We start from the raw sequence: 17,360 nt of genomic DNA on the forward strand, positions 1-17,360 counted from the left end.
GTCTATTAAAGGACTTATTCTCCACTTTAGCCTTCTTTATCAGGCCTCTTTGGAGACACTGCAGCTCCATTTTTAATTTTCTGATGCTAAATGCTGCTAGAAGACCTTTTGAAAAAATCAAACTACCATAAAACCTGTAGGTGAAGACCAGCTCTGAAGGTCTGAATCACTTCCTGCCTTCATATAGATTCTTGACTCTGCAAAGTAACAATAAATGGCAATGCCTCACATTGCTTTGCTCCCAAATTTTAACGACACACTTGTTTAAGAGAACACCAGTTTTGCTGACATTTACATATCTCCTTGAGACAAGGATTCTCTTCCCCTCTGCCTAAAAAGGTACTGGGCCCAGACCAGACAGGCTCTAAGTAATGCATTACCTCTTGGTGATCTGCAGGGGGTCATGAAGGACAACGTCATTTTCAAATGTCTCCTTGTCAAAAAGCCTCCTAACAGCATAGTTTGCCAGCTGCTCCATCAGAAGAAACGTTTCACTGATGTGCAGGAACATGGAAAAATAGTGATCTTCCCCATGGGCACACACATGAATGCTCTCTGTCAGAATCACGTTGGAAGTTTTCTCGAGTTTTGATATTTCATCCCAGGAGATAATAAGTTTTACTGAAAATAACCATCATAAGTGGATGTGAGTCACTTCTCATTAGCTGCTACCTTCATATCAAAAAGAAGCAGTAGTCAACAGCACTAATAAAATATGATTAAGCGACACAAATGAGAACACACTTGGAAAGGGCTACAAACTCACACACACAACAAACACTCCTTTTATAATTTCTACTAAATAATTCCATCAGAAGCTATTTTATAGAAAGAAAAACATTAAACACAAGATAACATCACCTTTTCTTCGCTCTCATGTGAAACTGCAAATTGCAAACACACACCATCATATAAGCTACCTCACACTAACTTTTCACCAACAGGGCTTATAGTAAGTTGATCATGTGTTTGTATTTGGAAGAATTATGCCCCTTAGCGCTGCATTTCCCAATACAAATTAAAATTAGCTTAGGAAGGATCCTAGTTTCTTTAAGCCTTATGGTTTTCATATAAATACAGTTATAGGTCAGACTATTAGAGGCATTTGTTTGGGCATTTCAAGCTTATGTTACACAGAATGAAAAAAGATGTGCAGTTATCACGTGTGTGCAGCGTTCCCAGGTAACTACTGGATGAAGCCTGTGTGAATAACTGTAATCCTCACAGGCTGAATATGCAACATGAACTAAAGATGATAGACAACTTTTAGTCACAGTCAACTGTACCAGGTCTCCCTTCTTTCGGAAGCTTATATAGAGGAAGAAAATTAGTGGACGTTAAGTAGCAACTGACACAAATGTATTCATCTTCATGAAGTATTTTATGTTTGCAGGGTTTTGTAAACAATAAAATGTGAGGGATTAGGTTTGGCATCAAGGCTTACTTACCTTCTGCTCCCAGCAAAAATGAGTAAAAGCTAAGGAAGTTGGTACTAAGATAAAGCCATCCCTGACAGGGCACTCTGCCCTTCCAGTAACTGCATGAGTAATAGGTAACCAACTTCTCCTGCTCAGGCAATCCAAAACATTTTTCAAACTTCATAAGACCTTCACGAAACTTCTCAGGATCATCTTCTTTTACAAAAGACCCTTTCCCCTCTTCAGCAATCAAACCCTAAAACACAACAACCAGTTATTGTATATACACTTACGTGTGGGTGGGCGTCATATATGCACCTACACACAGACAAGGAGAATGCTAAGGAACAGGAAGAACAGTGTGAGGATCAGAAACCAAGACACAATTCAAATGTGCTATTTCAGACTCATCTTTCAAGTTCCCCCACAGTTTAGGCAAGACACATGTTCCCTCTTCTGAAATATTTTCCTCAACTGCAAGAATTCCTGGGCTAAAGATTTAGCACATATAAACTGTTGCAACTTCACAAAAATATACTACATGTTTCTCAAGCATTATTAAAATTATGATGAAATAATTTATCAACTGTTTTAGACCACTACCTGAAGGCATGTGGTGTATCATTTACATCAAACAACCTTACTGAAGCGTGGGGGACATAAATAGGAACAACAGAGTGTGTTGGAGTTAACAGCCACAATCAGAAGTATGTATAATACAAAAGGGCAGCACTGTATTGCTAAGGAGGACCTATTAGTAGTGTGCATTTAGAGGGAAATAATACTTAGCCTCTCCCAGTTATGTCATGTGCCTGTTACTTACTCTTATCTTTCCCTGGACAAAGCTTGTAATATCTTCATTTGAATCAAATACTGATAAAGTTGTCATAACATTGTGTTCTAACCAGTCCCAGTGTTCTGTTATTTCTTCTCTGCTGGATCCTGGTTGAAAGAGAAAGTTAGTATTACTTACAATTAGAACAGACTAATTGTTCCACTACAAACAATAACCAAGAGAATACTTAGGGAATTCCCAATTCACAGAGCAATTTAGATACCCAAGTCCAAATCACAAGTCTCAAATTTCCTGCCCAACTCTCGTGCACACTAAAAACATATTCAGTGTACATTAAAAATATGCATTGCTGTGCTTTTTTCTTTAAGCCTTTTATGCAGCTGTATGTTTAGCCTTTACATCCAGAAGCACCTCAGCTTTGTCAACCTTGTGTAGCTCAGTGCTGAGCCTCACTTGGACTGACAGTTCCTTCAGCCCAGTGCTACCTTCTCAACACGGACATCAGAGCATACCTCGAACACTCCCAGTCCAGTAGTCTAAGAAGGTGGGAAATGTGACATCAAACTCATGGGACGAAGAAGAAAATTCAATTGGGGTCTTTGATATCCTCAGCTTTGATCACTGGCCACAATAGTTTCCAGAGAACTCCAAGACAGGCCTGCTGTGCAAAATCCCTTCTAACATGTGCAAGGATGCAAAGGATGTAACCAAGGAGGCAGCAATGATTTCTCCTTAGATACTTGAAACAACCATTTATGCTACTTACAACAATCAACTACTACTAACACAGTTTTATCTCATTTTCTATCACATTTTAAATATATTTCTAACCATGCTAAAGCTTAGGCAAGCACCATTCAGGAAACAATGTCATCCTACCTACAATAAAGCTCTGCTTTTGCTGTAATGCCAAACACCACATTATTTTCATGCAGCTGTAAGAGGACCTGCTCCTGCAAGAGGACAGAAGCGCAGCTATACCCCATATGGAAAACATATACCAGACCTAACTCCTGATGCAGGAAAAAAGGCTCATTGATGATACAAACTGAGTGACCCCTGAAATGACATTTGGCACCACCAGAATTAGCATTTTTTTCATTTGGACCCTCTGGGACTCAAACTCACAGGAATAAGGGCTGTTTCCTTTCATTTCATTACATATGTGCAAAGGAAGAGTAACTTAACCCCCCTGTTATCAATAGCTATAAGAAATGTAGAAACTATGGAGGAAGATAAAATTCAGTGTTCCACAACTATAAAAACTGCATCTTCAAACACCTTTGAGAGAAGCCAACCTTGTTACTTTATTTACTTTACACTACTTTTTAATCTAAGTTTCAGAGAGCTCTCACCTACTATATGGTGAATGTCACTGTAAATTTATGGCAAAGAAAAACCTGTCTTGCCTGAACTTCCCAGAAATAGGTTTAGATTACTGGTTTAGTTGAAATACAAAGGCACATTCATATCCACCAGCCACTTCTCTAATTAGAAAAATGTGGCAGGCCAGCCACATTCTTTTTGCACCGTTACAAAAGAGGCAATTAGTAACAAGGTATGAAGCAGAGATGACAATAGTGTAACAAGAGTAGTAGTAGGCAAGCAGAGGTTCAGTTCATTCAACAAAAGTCAGTTCTTTAAAGGCAGATGTCACTCCATCAGATGGTAGGAGACAAGGAAAGAGAAGGAAAAAACAATTGCATAGGTTTGAACAAAGGGACTCTAGGATAATATTAATTGGCAGTTTCATCCTCTGCTGTAACACCAACAAATAAAATCAGTCAGCATAATCACAGACTATCAATGCCCCTAACCAAGAACACACCTTTAACGATTTATTTTTTCCTCAATTTACTTTGCAAAGGCTAATTAGACAACTTTCCAGGGACTCCACAGAATTAAAGTTGCCTTGGGAATGAACAGAAATTGTTCTAAATAAAGTTAAACAGACTGCACTACACAAGTGGATTTGCAACAACCCTTTAAAAAAATTTTATGAACAGTAATTAACACAGCAACTAAACCACAAACTAATTACTTTTCTCAGACTACACATGTAACCAATCACTTGAGTCACAGGGTGAGTCAGAGGCACAGATGTGACACAGTAAAGATTAAATGTTTTAGCAAATATTCAAATGAATTAGAAGCACTATTTCCTTAATATCTAATAGCAGGAACAAAATGTAGTGTCTTCAATTGCTTTGCCTCACAGAAGGAACAAATTGTTTTCTAACACAAAGTACAACTACATTGCATAGGCTTCTGTTGTAAAGTATAATTATGCAGGAGAGAATTTATATCAATTCAGTCCTAAAGTGGAGATTATTTTCACAAGGGGTGACCTGATGGCATTAGAATCCCCTGCTGTATACTTACAACACACTTATTAGTAGTACCTTTATTGTAGCCTCACTATCAGATCTTACTTCTTCAGAACCAGTTCTAAAATTTTACATACTGCCAATACACAAACTGTTCAAATTCTGTCAACTTTACAAGGCTGCTCTTTGAAAGTGACATGCAATGAATGTCATTCAATTGCTATTAAACAGTTCTCTGCCCTTCAGAGAAGTCCTTGCAGAAGGCGAACAAGAGCAGATTAGCAGTACATGCAATGTGTAAACTACTAACTAAACACCTAAAGGAACAAATCTGCATAATGAAAGCAGCTAAATGTATATCCCTGTGTATTCACAACAAAGCAGGAAGTAATTCAATGTAGCAACAGCACAGCACTTTTTAGTGGAAGTACTCAAGCGTGTGTTTGTGCAGAACGGTAGATTTTCTGCAAAGCTCATCTTTTGCCACAGTTAAAAGGAAAGCCCAGACCCTGGAGAAGTCTATATGGAGTTTTGTTCCTTTAAAGAACACTGATTTAAAAATTTAAAAAAAAAAAAAAAAAAGGCATGGAAAATGAATTAAAATACATGGTTCTTGTTCACTGTAATTATAGACGCTTTCAGATTGTTCAATTAACATTAGGAGTCATTAATTCCACAGCAGCGACTTTTATGACAGTAATAATGAATTCAATATAAAGACAAGACCATGCCTCAGAAGGAAAACATGAGACTATGAGTACTCTCAACTTTTGGAATGGAGGACTCTCTGGACACCCACTATTTAAGCAGTCTGTATAAAGGAATTGAGATTCTATTTTCAGGAGAAGCTGTGAAACTCAAATATAAAAAAACCCACAACAAAATAAACCCATGCATGCTATGAAGAAGCATGCTCTAAGAAAACTCACACACTCCACTCTTAAAGTCAGTTGTCTTTTCCATTTCCTACTGATTAATAACACCACATGAGAAAGGGTGTGGGAATGCCAGATTGCTCACACTGCTCATCACTGGCATTCCCACAAAAGGGTACTTGATGGACTACTGCACAATAGACTCGTGAGACTCTTAAAGGTCTTTTCCAAACGAAATGATCCTATGATTCTGTGAGGAAGAATTCAGCTCTGACCATAACTGGGAACCTGGCTTATTTTAATTACCAAGCAGAGTAGAAGAAACCATCAGAATGGTTTCTTTTACCTGCAGTATACTGTATATTCCCAAGGGTACTATCATCCTGAACTGTGACACATTACACTTTCAGCTCACAGAAGAAAAGATTGTGCCTCTGTTATTCTAGGAAAACATCAAGGCTTTAGTACTTGAAGGACTACTGCAGAAGACAGGCAATCTGGAGTTGTAGTATGAAGAGCCCATAGATACATTCAGAAAAACTGGAATCACACACTACTGTCAACCACAGCTTTGCAAATAATTTTAAGCCATTTAGAGGTCACAGGAATGAATTCTGATGAGAGAGGATTAACCCAAAAATGGATTCCACACTTAGTTCCCTCATTTTTCACTTTATAAACTCAGCTTCTAAATCATGGTACATACCACATGCAATGGACCAGTAGACTTGGGAGTCTGGTGTCTGATGCAGGATGCGAAATGGGGCAACTTTCGATGTAGAATCCAACACCGCATCTAATGTTCCCACAAGAAGACCTGTTGTGTTCAAGAAAATGTATACAGCACAGTGAAGCTAAGGCTTTGAAATGACCACTCATTTCTGATTCCCTTCTTAGTGAAGAGAAATGCTACCCAAGTAAGGACTAACAAATTCTGAGAAAATCGACACAAAAGAGTAGAGGAACCTCTCTAGGAGGTGATGATATTTTGATCCACTGAAAGCCATTATAAACACAAAACAAGGGTGAAGAAGTTTTCTGAGATGACTGCCCCCCCTTGGAAGCCACAGCCATGTAGTAAACCAGAGGACAACCTAAAAGGCAACATGGTAGTTCCTGGACTTCAACAATCACAAGCAATAATTAAACTACCTCTTAATTAGTCATTTATTGTTGTTCTGTTTTCCAGTCACAGAAAACAGGTATTAGCAGACTATAATTCTGTTACATCTGATATTTATGAAAACCCCACTGTTTTCCCATGACACCACCATACTGTGCTTCCTGTAGACAGTGAAGTTTTACAGAACTGCAAAGTATGAGACAAGAATACCTAAAACAAAACAAACAAAATAAAGCAGTCATCCAAAGAGATGCTGCAAAGTCTGTTCCACAAACCTGCTAAGATCATAGATGCAAAGCATTTATTCCCCCCCAAAATGTAATTAGAGAGCTTGTATGCAAGGTTAATTTATCACTTACAGCATCTCCATGTACCCTTCCATGCTTAATGGAAAATAATCTTTTGATTCAGGTTTTTAATATTCCATAAAAGCATTAGACTTAGATAATTTCAAATGTATCCCTCAAAAGTTATTTCAGAATTTGTAGGTTGGCTTCTGGTAATTTTTTATTCCACTTTCTTCCCATCAACCCCTTCCCAAATTCTGAAATGTAACAACTGTGAAAGCAAAGTAAGACAAAATTGAGAAGCCCAGACAATTATCCTCAGAACAAGGTTTTCCTAAGGATTCACCTTCAGAATGGGAATCACAGAATATTGGAAGAGACCATGAAGATCATCCAGCTCAAATTCAGCATAAAGCCTGTGACTGCTTTATTGTGGCTACTCAAGATACAGAATACTTTTGCTTCTCTTAAACAAACAAACAAACAAAACCACAACAAACACAAATGCCAAACAAAACCAGACATATATAATAATAATAATAATAATAATAATAATAATAATAATAATAATAATAATAATAATAATAATAATAATTCTAAATGCCAGTATGTTGCATCAATCAAAAATATTCTCTTGTCTGCAGTTCATAGACTGTAAGTGACTGCTGGATAGCAGAATTTTTTGGTATTTTCTAGCTGAAGTCAGACATTGAATAGATCACATTTATGTCTGTGTAAAGAGCTCTGCCTTACTGAATGAGTCATAGCTGGGCTGATCTCAAAATTGGATTTGATTCAGCAAATGTTTTATTATTTCATTCACAATTCTCCTAATGCCATTTTCTGTTATGACATACAGTAAGAGGACATTAGCCACCATTTATAAGGTTTATGAAACTGCTCAGCTTGAAAGAATGATTATAACAGTTCTCTCAAAAGCAGTACACCTCAAAATGCCCTCACAGTTTCTGTCATGGAAGGTCACTAGATTTTTAGACACAGTAAACTGCACCAGGTTAGTATCAGTTACCTAAAGGTCGCCTCCACTCACTACTGTTTTGCCCATGAATGTGATATGCACTACAGATTTGGGTTTAAGCTGATAAAGAACATTATGAACTAATTCCATGGCTATGGCCACTGGCTTAATTGTGAGGAATCAGCAGAGACTCACCTTCTTATCTTAGGTCTAAAAGTGCTCTGTGAGGACAGAGGACACCTCACAGCAAGAAAGCCTAAAGTAACCTTAAGAGAGGCTTCAAACAGGTATGTCCTAACAACTAAAATGTCTAGATTTGGAGAAGTGTCAATGTGAAGAACAAAAATAATTAACTTCAATTCTTCAATTTTTATGTTTTTATACAATAAAGTCAACCTGTTAATAAAGTGTGAATTGAAAAGGGGAAAAAAAAATAAATCTTATACAACTGCAAGGAATAAATTCAATAGGACTAGTATGTGAGATATTGATTTACTACAAAATTGAAATCCGGTGTGTAAATAAAACAATTTGCAAAGCCAAATTCAAGCATCCCAGCTACAGTTGAAATGGACTGCAATTTTCAGCAAAACCAGGTTTGGGTTTCTTGTGGAAAGCCAAACTACCAGAGTAACACGGCAGACACTAAGCAATTTCTACAAAGGGTATCATCTCAGGGGAGAAACACACATCCAGAGTGAATTGTTATCAAACGGCAACACAGGAGACCCAAACTATAAATCTGTACTGCAGTAAATATTTATTTGCAGAGACAGGATAAAGCTTTCGTCCATAACCACAAACAGTTTTACAGACTCTTTTGGATAGGTTTTAAAGAACAGACTGAAGCCCCTAAGATACAAATACACTCTGTGGAAAGTGCAGCCGTCATCTCTGCATATTTGATTTAAAACATGTGAAATACAACTTGTGAATAACACCCTTTCCCCTATTTCCTCAAAACTCTCTTTTTGCTTAATTTTATTTCCCAAGGGAACTTGATCATGTGACTGAGAAACCTCAGTTTAATGGAATACTGAGCATGGGCTGAGAAGCAAATGTTCTCAGCCAGCTGAGACAGAAAACAGGTTCAAGCCTTCAGAGAAAAAAGATGCCAGCTCTATTTACAATAACTCAAGTCCATTATGATCAAGGGTCGTAACTCAGGAAAGACAATGGTGTGTACCCAAGCCCTTGTGCAGAACTATCTGTGGCAATACAGATAACCTTGAAAGAAGGGAAAATTAGAAGCACAACTCTGACAAAAGAGAAGTTATTCATCTCCTTGATAAGTACAGAGAAAGGCACTGCAAATATCACAGTTCCTCCTTATCTTTGCTTCTGTATAGCTGCATAACATAAATTGAGAAGGGTGTTGTGGTCATTTTCCTACCTGTCATGCCCAAATGTAAATATGTTGTTGTTTATAACTCAATTCTATGAGCAGCAAAACGGTCTTTGCTACTGCTGCTGGAAAAAAAAATGCAGCAGAGATCATTTCAGCTCTTTATTAACCATCACTTTTTCCTTTTGACTCCTTTCAAATTCAGGACCCAGAGTAAGAAAGCTACCCCAAACAGTGTGCTACAACACCAATAAATATCCATTATTTCTGCATTTTACTATACTACTGCATATTTAGAAATGTCACAGCACCTTTGAGCTTTGAAAAGCAAGCATCTTCTTTACTGCACACTGCTTTGCTACAAAGAAGTTTCCTCTCCTACAGGAGAGAAATAGATTTCTTTAAGCTTGTTCGAAGATCACCAAGTATTTTTTTTAATTGGACAACCACAAAATTCTGTTGCTGACAAGGTTCTCACTGTTGACATCCACTTCTTGATGATACTTTGACATTACTCCTTTTGACAGATACCAGATAAGGAATACTTCCCCAGAGCACACATGCAAGCCTACCTCTGTCTCCCCTTCCACTGAACCCTTATGCCTCTCAACTGGCTAACAATTACAACAAGCTACAACTTTTAAAAAGCAGGAATGGGACCAGGAGTCTTCTACAGATTCAGGGTGGCAGTAAGTGTTGCAGGGAATCCACAACTCAAAGAGTTTGGGGTTTTTCCCTACCTTTTCAAGCACTGTACATAAAACAAGCAGAGAGGAGTAGTTCCAACCATTGACACTCATAGTGTCATTTTACTTAAATTTCTCAAGCAGAATGAAGCAATTTGAAGTAATGGAAGCAGAAAACATACCTAATTTGTTCACATTTCTGAGAAAGATTGGCATTGTATCACACCAAGTACTCATTCTTGTAACAACTCCCAGAATACTGATTTCCTAATTAAGGTCCTATCTAAACAGTAACCAAAGCAATGTCTTTGTGACCGACATCCATCTCACTAGACACTGGTTACAGCACATACATTCACAACACAGGGTTGGTGTTATCATAACTGTGCTTCAGCACATGGACCTTTTGCATTTTGCTTAACTATATTCTTATCAGTAGACTCCAGAAAACCTAAGCAGCCCTCCCATAGTGGCTCTGCAGAGGACAGAATAACCAGAGGACAGCGGTCACATGGTTGCACTGCCAGACATACAACAACAGTCTATTGCACACTGAATTACCAGCTGTAGAACTGGTCAAACAGGTTACAGTATCTGTATCCTAAGGTGAGGTCTAAGGAAAGAAAGAGAATGAAACATAAAGCTAAGCAGGCACATACCTGCAGGGAGAGAGTCAAGGCTAAGAAAAACCAGCACAGGATATTTCTGTCCATTTCCATCAGCTGTACCCATGTGTGCATGGTCACAAGCCGTCAATCCGAGTGTATCATCTACAGATCACAAACTGGTCATGCCAGTCATTACAGAAGGTCATACAAACAAACCTAACTGCAGCCTTCTTTCTAAACCCAGGCTAGCACCAGAATTCCCAGACTTCCTTCAGGGGCATCTGCTGCCATCTCTCCTTGGTCTGTACCTTCTCCAAGCTATTGTCTGCTTTCTCAAAACTCGTAACTCCCCTTCTTCAACTTTCCCTTGCCAAGTGTACTCTTGTATTCTTGAGAATCCTTTACTGCTGCCTACTCAGCTAGTCCCCTTACTGCTATTCAAACCCTGCTGCCCTGTCCATCTTTCTTCCCACTCCTGCCTTGAAGCACTGTCCCTTTCATCCCTCAAGCCTTGCACTGTTACCTGGCCTCTCATTCCTAACTTCCTAGTCCCTAAGTGCTGCCAGCCAGTTCTAGCCCTACCTCACCAGCTGAAAAATGCTGCTCAGGAGAACAAGATTTTGTTTGGCACATTTGCAATGACCCCATAGGACAAAAGCAGTTAATTGTTGTTTGTTTGTTGTTGTTTGGTTTTGTTTTTTTTTTCCCTACAGTAAGGGCTTCTTTTCTTCAATGACACATACCAATGCAAAATTAAACCCAAGCATAGCAAATTATGCTACCTTATACCTAGGACAAGCACAAATGTAACTACGTTTTTTTACCATTTTCTTGTTAATCTTTCCTAATCAGAATTTTTAATTCAATAACATGTCAGCCTTTTTATTTCTGGCTGGTGAAGAACATTAACTTGCACAGATGAAATCTGTATGAATCATTATGAGAAAGGCTACAGAAATAAAATGCAAAAATGCCACAATAAAAAAAATTAAAATGGCATACTACAGGAATTATCCCATTCAAGTGTTTTTCCACACTGTCAGATGCCATTAAGAACAAAAGACTAGTATTAGAAGCCTCACCTTCAACAAAAACGAAGGGCACTAGGAGGCCCCAGCTGTTTGTCCAGCTGTAAGCCCATGAGGATATTTTTAAATTAACAATTCTATTTCTTATAATTTTTAGTCACAGCTCCTAAATGAATGTTATCACAGAGAAATACAACCTTCATACTGACTCACCTTCCTTGGCTTCTAAAGCCAACAGAGAAGAGAATGGCCTATCTAGTCTGATAACCACAAGACTTCCAAGGTTGCAAAATATTACCCATGGTTTTAAGCCAAAACTTAACATTGTCTATCTATCTACCTATCTATCACCTCATGATATCCCTAGAAGAGAATTTGAGATGTCATAATTATCTCTGTTCACATTTTTCATGTGCCCTGCGAATGGTTCAGATGCCAATGAAGGTGCCCCAGCTCCAGCTGTGAGGGCTATTTCTGTGTCTGAAATTCAGCAGCCACAAATTTGGACTTTGAGGTTTTATTTGGTAGAAGGAATGTTTCAGCAGACAACACTGACAGAGGTTTAATATAATTTGGTTTATGATGACACAATTAAAGCCTAGAAAACCCAGGGGAGATGCAACTCATGCAAAATATCCCACTTAGAAACAACTCTGTTCTGCTTCCCTGTAGCATTGCTCTGTGCCAGCATCAACGACAGACACCACTGGACTATGAAGGGGTCAGTTCAAGTCTGATTAGCTACCACCACAACTGAGGTCTCAGTGGTAGCTGGGGTCCCTACAGCATGCAGAGATACAGACAACAACCCAAAAAAAGATACTCAGCTCCATACCTTCAAGTTTGTATAAAATAAAGTTTATTAGACAGTGGCCAATGCACTGTCATTCTGAACCAGTTGTCCCGGTAAGCTCCATCAAATCATACACTTGCTCTTAAAATGCGTGATACCAAAGCAGGAGCTGCTCGTTTCAGGCAGCCTCAGACGCATGCAGGAAAAGGATCTGTAAGTGAGCACCTTGCCAAAGCAAGCCAGATCCGTCATTTCTTCTGACGTCTCCTCTTCCAACAAGCTGCAAATCTAACTGCCAGCGTGGCCGCTGGAGGAGCAAAGGGCTCCTACACTAGTCCTAAGTGTTGGATTACACTTCAGCCCTACGCACCCCCCACGGGTAGGGGCTGCCCCAGAGAAGCCCGCAGCCCCCAGCCCCGCCAGGATGCACATCCCCACCGTCTCCCCGGTACCCGATGCCGTACTACCACGGGCACAGGCAGGCTCCGTGCCACACGGAGCCTGGAGCCTGACGGAAACTCCAGCAAACCTTCCCTTTCCAGAGGGTATTTTCTGAAACGCCTCTCTCAGGCAAGGAGAAGAGGAAAAAACGAATCACTCGAGAAAACCCATGAAGGTCAAGGGCTCCAGAACGCGGCCAAGCCTCCCATCCTCCCTGCCCCTCAGGAGCGCGGGGATCCCACGACCGGCAAATGGCCACCTTCGCCCTCCAGCCCATCCTCTGGCCACTAAGGGACCGGACCTGAGGCGGCCCCGCCTCACTGCCGAGCCGAAGGGAGACCCTGCCCCGGCCCCCAGGGAGGGCAGTACCTGCCAGCCCGCCTCCGCCCTCCTCGCCGTAGCCCCGCCGCCTCTGCAGCACGAAGTACTGGTTGGAGCGCTCCTGCACCCACAGCTTGAGGGCATTTTTCAGCAGCACCTCCTCAGGCTTCAGCCACATCGCCGCGGCCCCCTCACTCCCCGCTGCTGCCGCCGCCCATACCCGCCGCGCCGCCCGGCCTCCCGCTTCCACGCACACAGCCCCGCTGCCAAGTGCCGGGCGGGGAACGGGGGAAAGCGGGGAGCGCGGGGGGAAGCGCAGCTGCCCTCGAGCATGCTGGGAGCTGTAGTCCCCACGGCCCGCTGGACGCTGAGCGCCGCGACCTCAAAACTACGACTCCCGTCAGGCTCTGCGCAGCCGCCCGCCCCCTGGGCTGTGTTGCAGCCGCCTGCCTGCCCAAGACAGCGGGAAGGAGGGTGCGGGGAGTCTGCTCGCAGAGCCCCGGAGCTCGCGCTGTCCCACACGCTGGAAGCAAGACTTCTCCTCCCGCTCCGTACACACGGCCGCAGCCCCTGCCCTTGTCCGGCAGCTGTCCGGCCCCAACCTCGCTCTTATCAGGCTAGGCCGCAGCAGGTTCGGACGTGCCTGGCAGGCCTCCAACATATCCCTAAAATGCCTTCACAAACTGGGTCGGATACATTTTTTTGGCCGCTCTGACAAGGAGAGAAATCCCTTTTTCCACTTGGGCCAAATGCTATTCTTCTTTCAACCTAGGAGATGGGACAGACCGCACCAGAGACATTTGGCTTTTATGTTTATTTTCCTGTCAATACTAAGCCTTAGGCTACAGCAGGAGATCGAGGCACTGAAAAAGAGAACAAGCCTACCACGCAAGGGTAGGTTCTAGGCTGGTTATAGGGCCCATGGATGGTGCCTGACCACTCAGAGGGCCCACTAAGAGCAGAGGAGCAGCCCCACCAGCTGTAGAAGCAGATGTGATCAACGTTGCTTATTTACATTTCACGTGATATGAAAACAAAGCTGTGGGATGACCTCAGGACTTGCTTTCTGTGAGTGCTGGTCAGCACAGTAACTCAGTTCCCCATGAAATGATCACTGCCACCCAGCTGCTCAATCTGCCTCATCTGCCCATTCGTGAGCCCGTTGTTGCTGTTTCTTCTCCAGTCACTTTACTAAGTCCCAAAGACCTCCAAATCTCTCCCTAAGGCCTTACACTTGATAGCACTCTGCTTCCTAAATGGTCTCTTTCGATGCTAAACAAAACCACAAAACCTTAGAGGAGTGGAAGTGCTACTGCATCCTCCGCTCCAGGTCAGTGGTGCTGGGAACTGCTGAGAGTGACCATCTTTTCCCACCTCCGTGCAAGATTCACTCATCCTGCCACAATCTGTCACTTGGTACAAATGGAGCAAGTAGGACACTCGTTTATGCAGTAACTTCTCTGCAGTTTGCTGTTCTTTCGGCTCCTTCCCTGGGCACACACTAGCCTAACTGACCTTTCTAAGAGTTCCAAGACTAATGCTTTATTGATTATATATCATACAAACAATTCAGCATGCAGTTATTTAACTCTGTCTACTTTAAGCTCCAAAAAAAACCCACCCAAATTATGCACATCATGCACTAACTGTTGGTTGCAAACTTAGCACTTTTGCTTCATCCCATCTTCCCATTCATCCCTTTCAACAGTCCCGAATGTACTTCACTACCAAAAATACTTCTGCCAGCATTGGTCTGTTCGTGAGCAGAAGCACAGCAAGAAGTGTTCACAGAAGGATGTCTGGAAATGTCTGCTCAATTCCAGCTGCATAAGGAACCACCTAACCAAAGGCACCATGTGAAAGCAGAATCAAGTGTGCAATCACATTTCACTCACTGGAAGGCTCCAAAACTGGCTGAATTGCACTGGTATGAGACACTTTTTTTTCCCCTTCTTTTATATTTCAAATCACACATTGCACCACAAGAGAAGCTGTAATATTAGGAGGTTTCACATTTGGGACTGAATATAGATTTAACTCATACTACTATTCTTTTTCATCTGTTTTTATAACAGAAAGCAATAGACTTCTGGTGCTTTACCTTTAGTAGAAAGGAAAAGCTAAGTAACCATCATTAGCCAGAATGTGGTGACTAACATGGACAAAACCTTAACAACTAGATAAACTTGAGGCAGGTTCTTCAATCCCTCCCCAAATGTTTGTCTCTCTGATGGAGTAACAGACATCAGTGGGTTCCTGGAGATTTATCAGATGAACTGACAGAGTAATTTCTGCATGGATGCTGCTTTTTCTAGGAGCATTCCCAGCAAAAGCATTTACCATTTAGTTTTCCCCAATTAGCCAAGCTCTTGGATATGAAATACCTATGAAGGATCTAACACAGGTCTCCTAGTTCCAGTGTTAATTGTAAGGAGAGAGAGATACCCTTCCAACCCAGAGCTTGGCTGTTGGCATCTCACACATGCTGGACACGTGAGGACATACATTGCTTCTTATATAAGATTCAAACTTTAATTAGACAAAAATAACAGTAAAATGCTGCTGCTTGGGAACATCTGCTTTTTTTCCCCTCTCCCTTGGTTCAAGGTCTCTAGTGTCTGTCTTTTTTGCAATTCCCTCAGGCATTGGATTCTTAAATACTATTAGGATGCATAAAGTGCCCCTTGAAGGAGTTTATTTATAGGCACTTAAATTCTTTCTTAATCAGTGCACAATCATCCTACAGTCTAATCAATGCTTTCTGCAGCAACAGAGATCAGTTGAGTGCTGCAGAATTTTTCTTCTGCTGTATTAAAGACCTGCTAGAAATGGTAGATGACTTCCCTCAAGTACCCATAGCCAAGATTATGTAAATAGATAAATAGCTACAGAAATACATTTTGGCTTCACTCTGTATAACCAACAGTTAAACAACCAGCACAGACGGTTACAGCGTTGTTAGTTCACAGCGGGTGAACACTGCAGTTTGATTTAAAGTTTCCCATAAACCCAAAATAAAACTGCCAAAGCCAACAGATTTTCTTTCACTTATTCCAAGATGCCAGGCATTACACCCCCTACAGAAGCAGAACCCTTGAAATCTGCACAGGAAAAACATCCATTGAAACCTAAGCGAGAAGGCAGGGCTACCTTCTGAGATGGTGTATGTGAAACAGAATGAAATTACATTAAATCACCCAGCCAAGGTAGAGGAGTATATTTATTCTCTCCAACTGTTAGGTCATTTGACAAGTGCAGATCTTTCCAAGTGCTTTTATATGTTTGCAGCCCCCCCATCACAAGTCCTGCCTTTCTCTTCAGCAACTATCTCAGCCATAGCCACGTTTCTATAGGAACAACTGACCATTTTCCTCAGTATGAGAAAGTGTTATTATTTTGGTTTGGGATTTGAAATAAAAGCCTGCTGCTCTAAAGTCTGGTCTACAGCAAAGCACAGTAATCCAGCACTAGGTGACAAGGTTTCCTCTCCTGCAGGGGTGAAAAAAAATAATCTTTCCCAGTCCCCCTTCAAGAGCATGCAAGCCTTTGAGTGAAATGTCTAGATCAGACCTTTCCTGGGGGCAAGGGAAATGACAACAGTGAGTAAATACTTGGAGATCACGCTGAAGCCTGGTTCTGCTCTCTCTTTGGGGGCAGAATAATTGATATCTGTGTGTGACTCAACAGGAATATTAACTGAATCAAAAGGCACACTTTTAGCAACTGTTACCACTGGTGGGCACAAAGTTTCCAGCCTCTTACATGCAAACCTTAACACTCACATAGCAAACCTCTAAACTCTTGCACAACAGCAGCAAGCTTGCACTGCCTTGCCGAACAGCCCTATCCCCAGGCACATTTCTGTTTGCCTCTTCCTTGGAGAAAAAAGTACCACAGTGCACATATGCACATGTACATAACAGAGCCATTCTAGCCCTACCATCACCAACAAAACAATCAAACAAAACAAACCACAAACAACCCCACTTGCTGCACAGTGCTCTAAGCAGGGTCAGCTAAAGACAGCTGCTATCCATGGCAGCCTGCAAAGACATAGTGAAAGTGGAGATTTGAAATCTCATTACAGCAGGTAAAACTGCTGCAGTGTTCTCAAAGGGGAAAACCAGTGCAGAGTTCAGTGAAATAAATTCTTTTTTTTCAGAGTCAGATGGCAACAAGCTCAACCTCAATATCACATGCATGAAATTTGCACATTTAAAACAAAACCCCTCACACAGCAAATATTTACAAATAAATCTGCACACACAAGACCATGGCAGACTTGCAGGTTAAGCTTCAAAACCAGAGAAGCACAACATTCTCCTGCCTAGCA

At 41.3% G+C, this 17,360-nt stretch overlaps 1 protein-coding gene across 3 annotated transcripts in view; it reads right to left on the bottom strand.

The window, feature by feature from the left end:
* The window catches only part of TBC1D8B (TBC1 domain family member 8B), a 32,444-nt gene extending 19,174 nt beyond the window's left edge, over positions 1-13,270 (bottom strand). For all 3 annotated transcript variants that reach the window (XR_008462684.1, XM_054169322.1, XM_054169323.1), the window contains exons 1-5: positions 13,076-13,270; positions 6,123-6,233; positions 2,242-2,360; positions 1,449-1,674; positions 381-621 (exon numbers count right to left, since the gene is read on the bottom strand). Coding sequence is in view for 2 of the 3 variants with exons in the window: in XM_054169322.1 (XP_054025297.1) it covers positions 381-621; positions 1,449-1,674; positions 2,242-2,360; positions 6,123-6,233; positions 13,076-13,205 (827 nt within the window). In the remaining variant the exon portion in view is untranslated. The remainder of the gene's footprint in view (positions 1-380; positions 622-1,448; positions 1,675-2,241; positions 2,361-6,122; positions 6,234-13,075) is intronic.
* Between the last annotated feature and the right edge of the window lie 4,090 nt (positions 13,271-17,360).

This window comes from Dryobates pubescens, chromosome 18 (assembly GCF_014839835.1).
Source record: "Dryobates pubescens isolate bDryPub1 chromosome 18, bDryPub1.pri, whole genome shotgun sequence".
NCBI lineage: Eukaryota > Metazoa > Chordata > Aves > Piciformes > Picidae > Dryobates > Dryobates pubescens.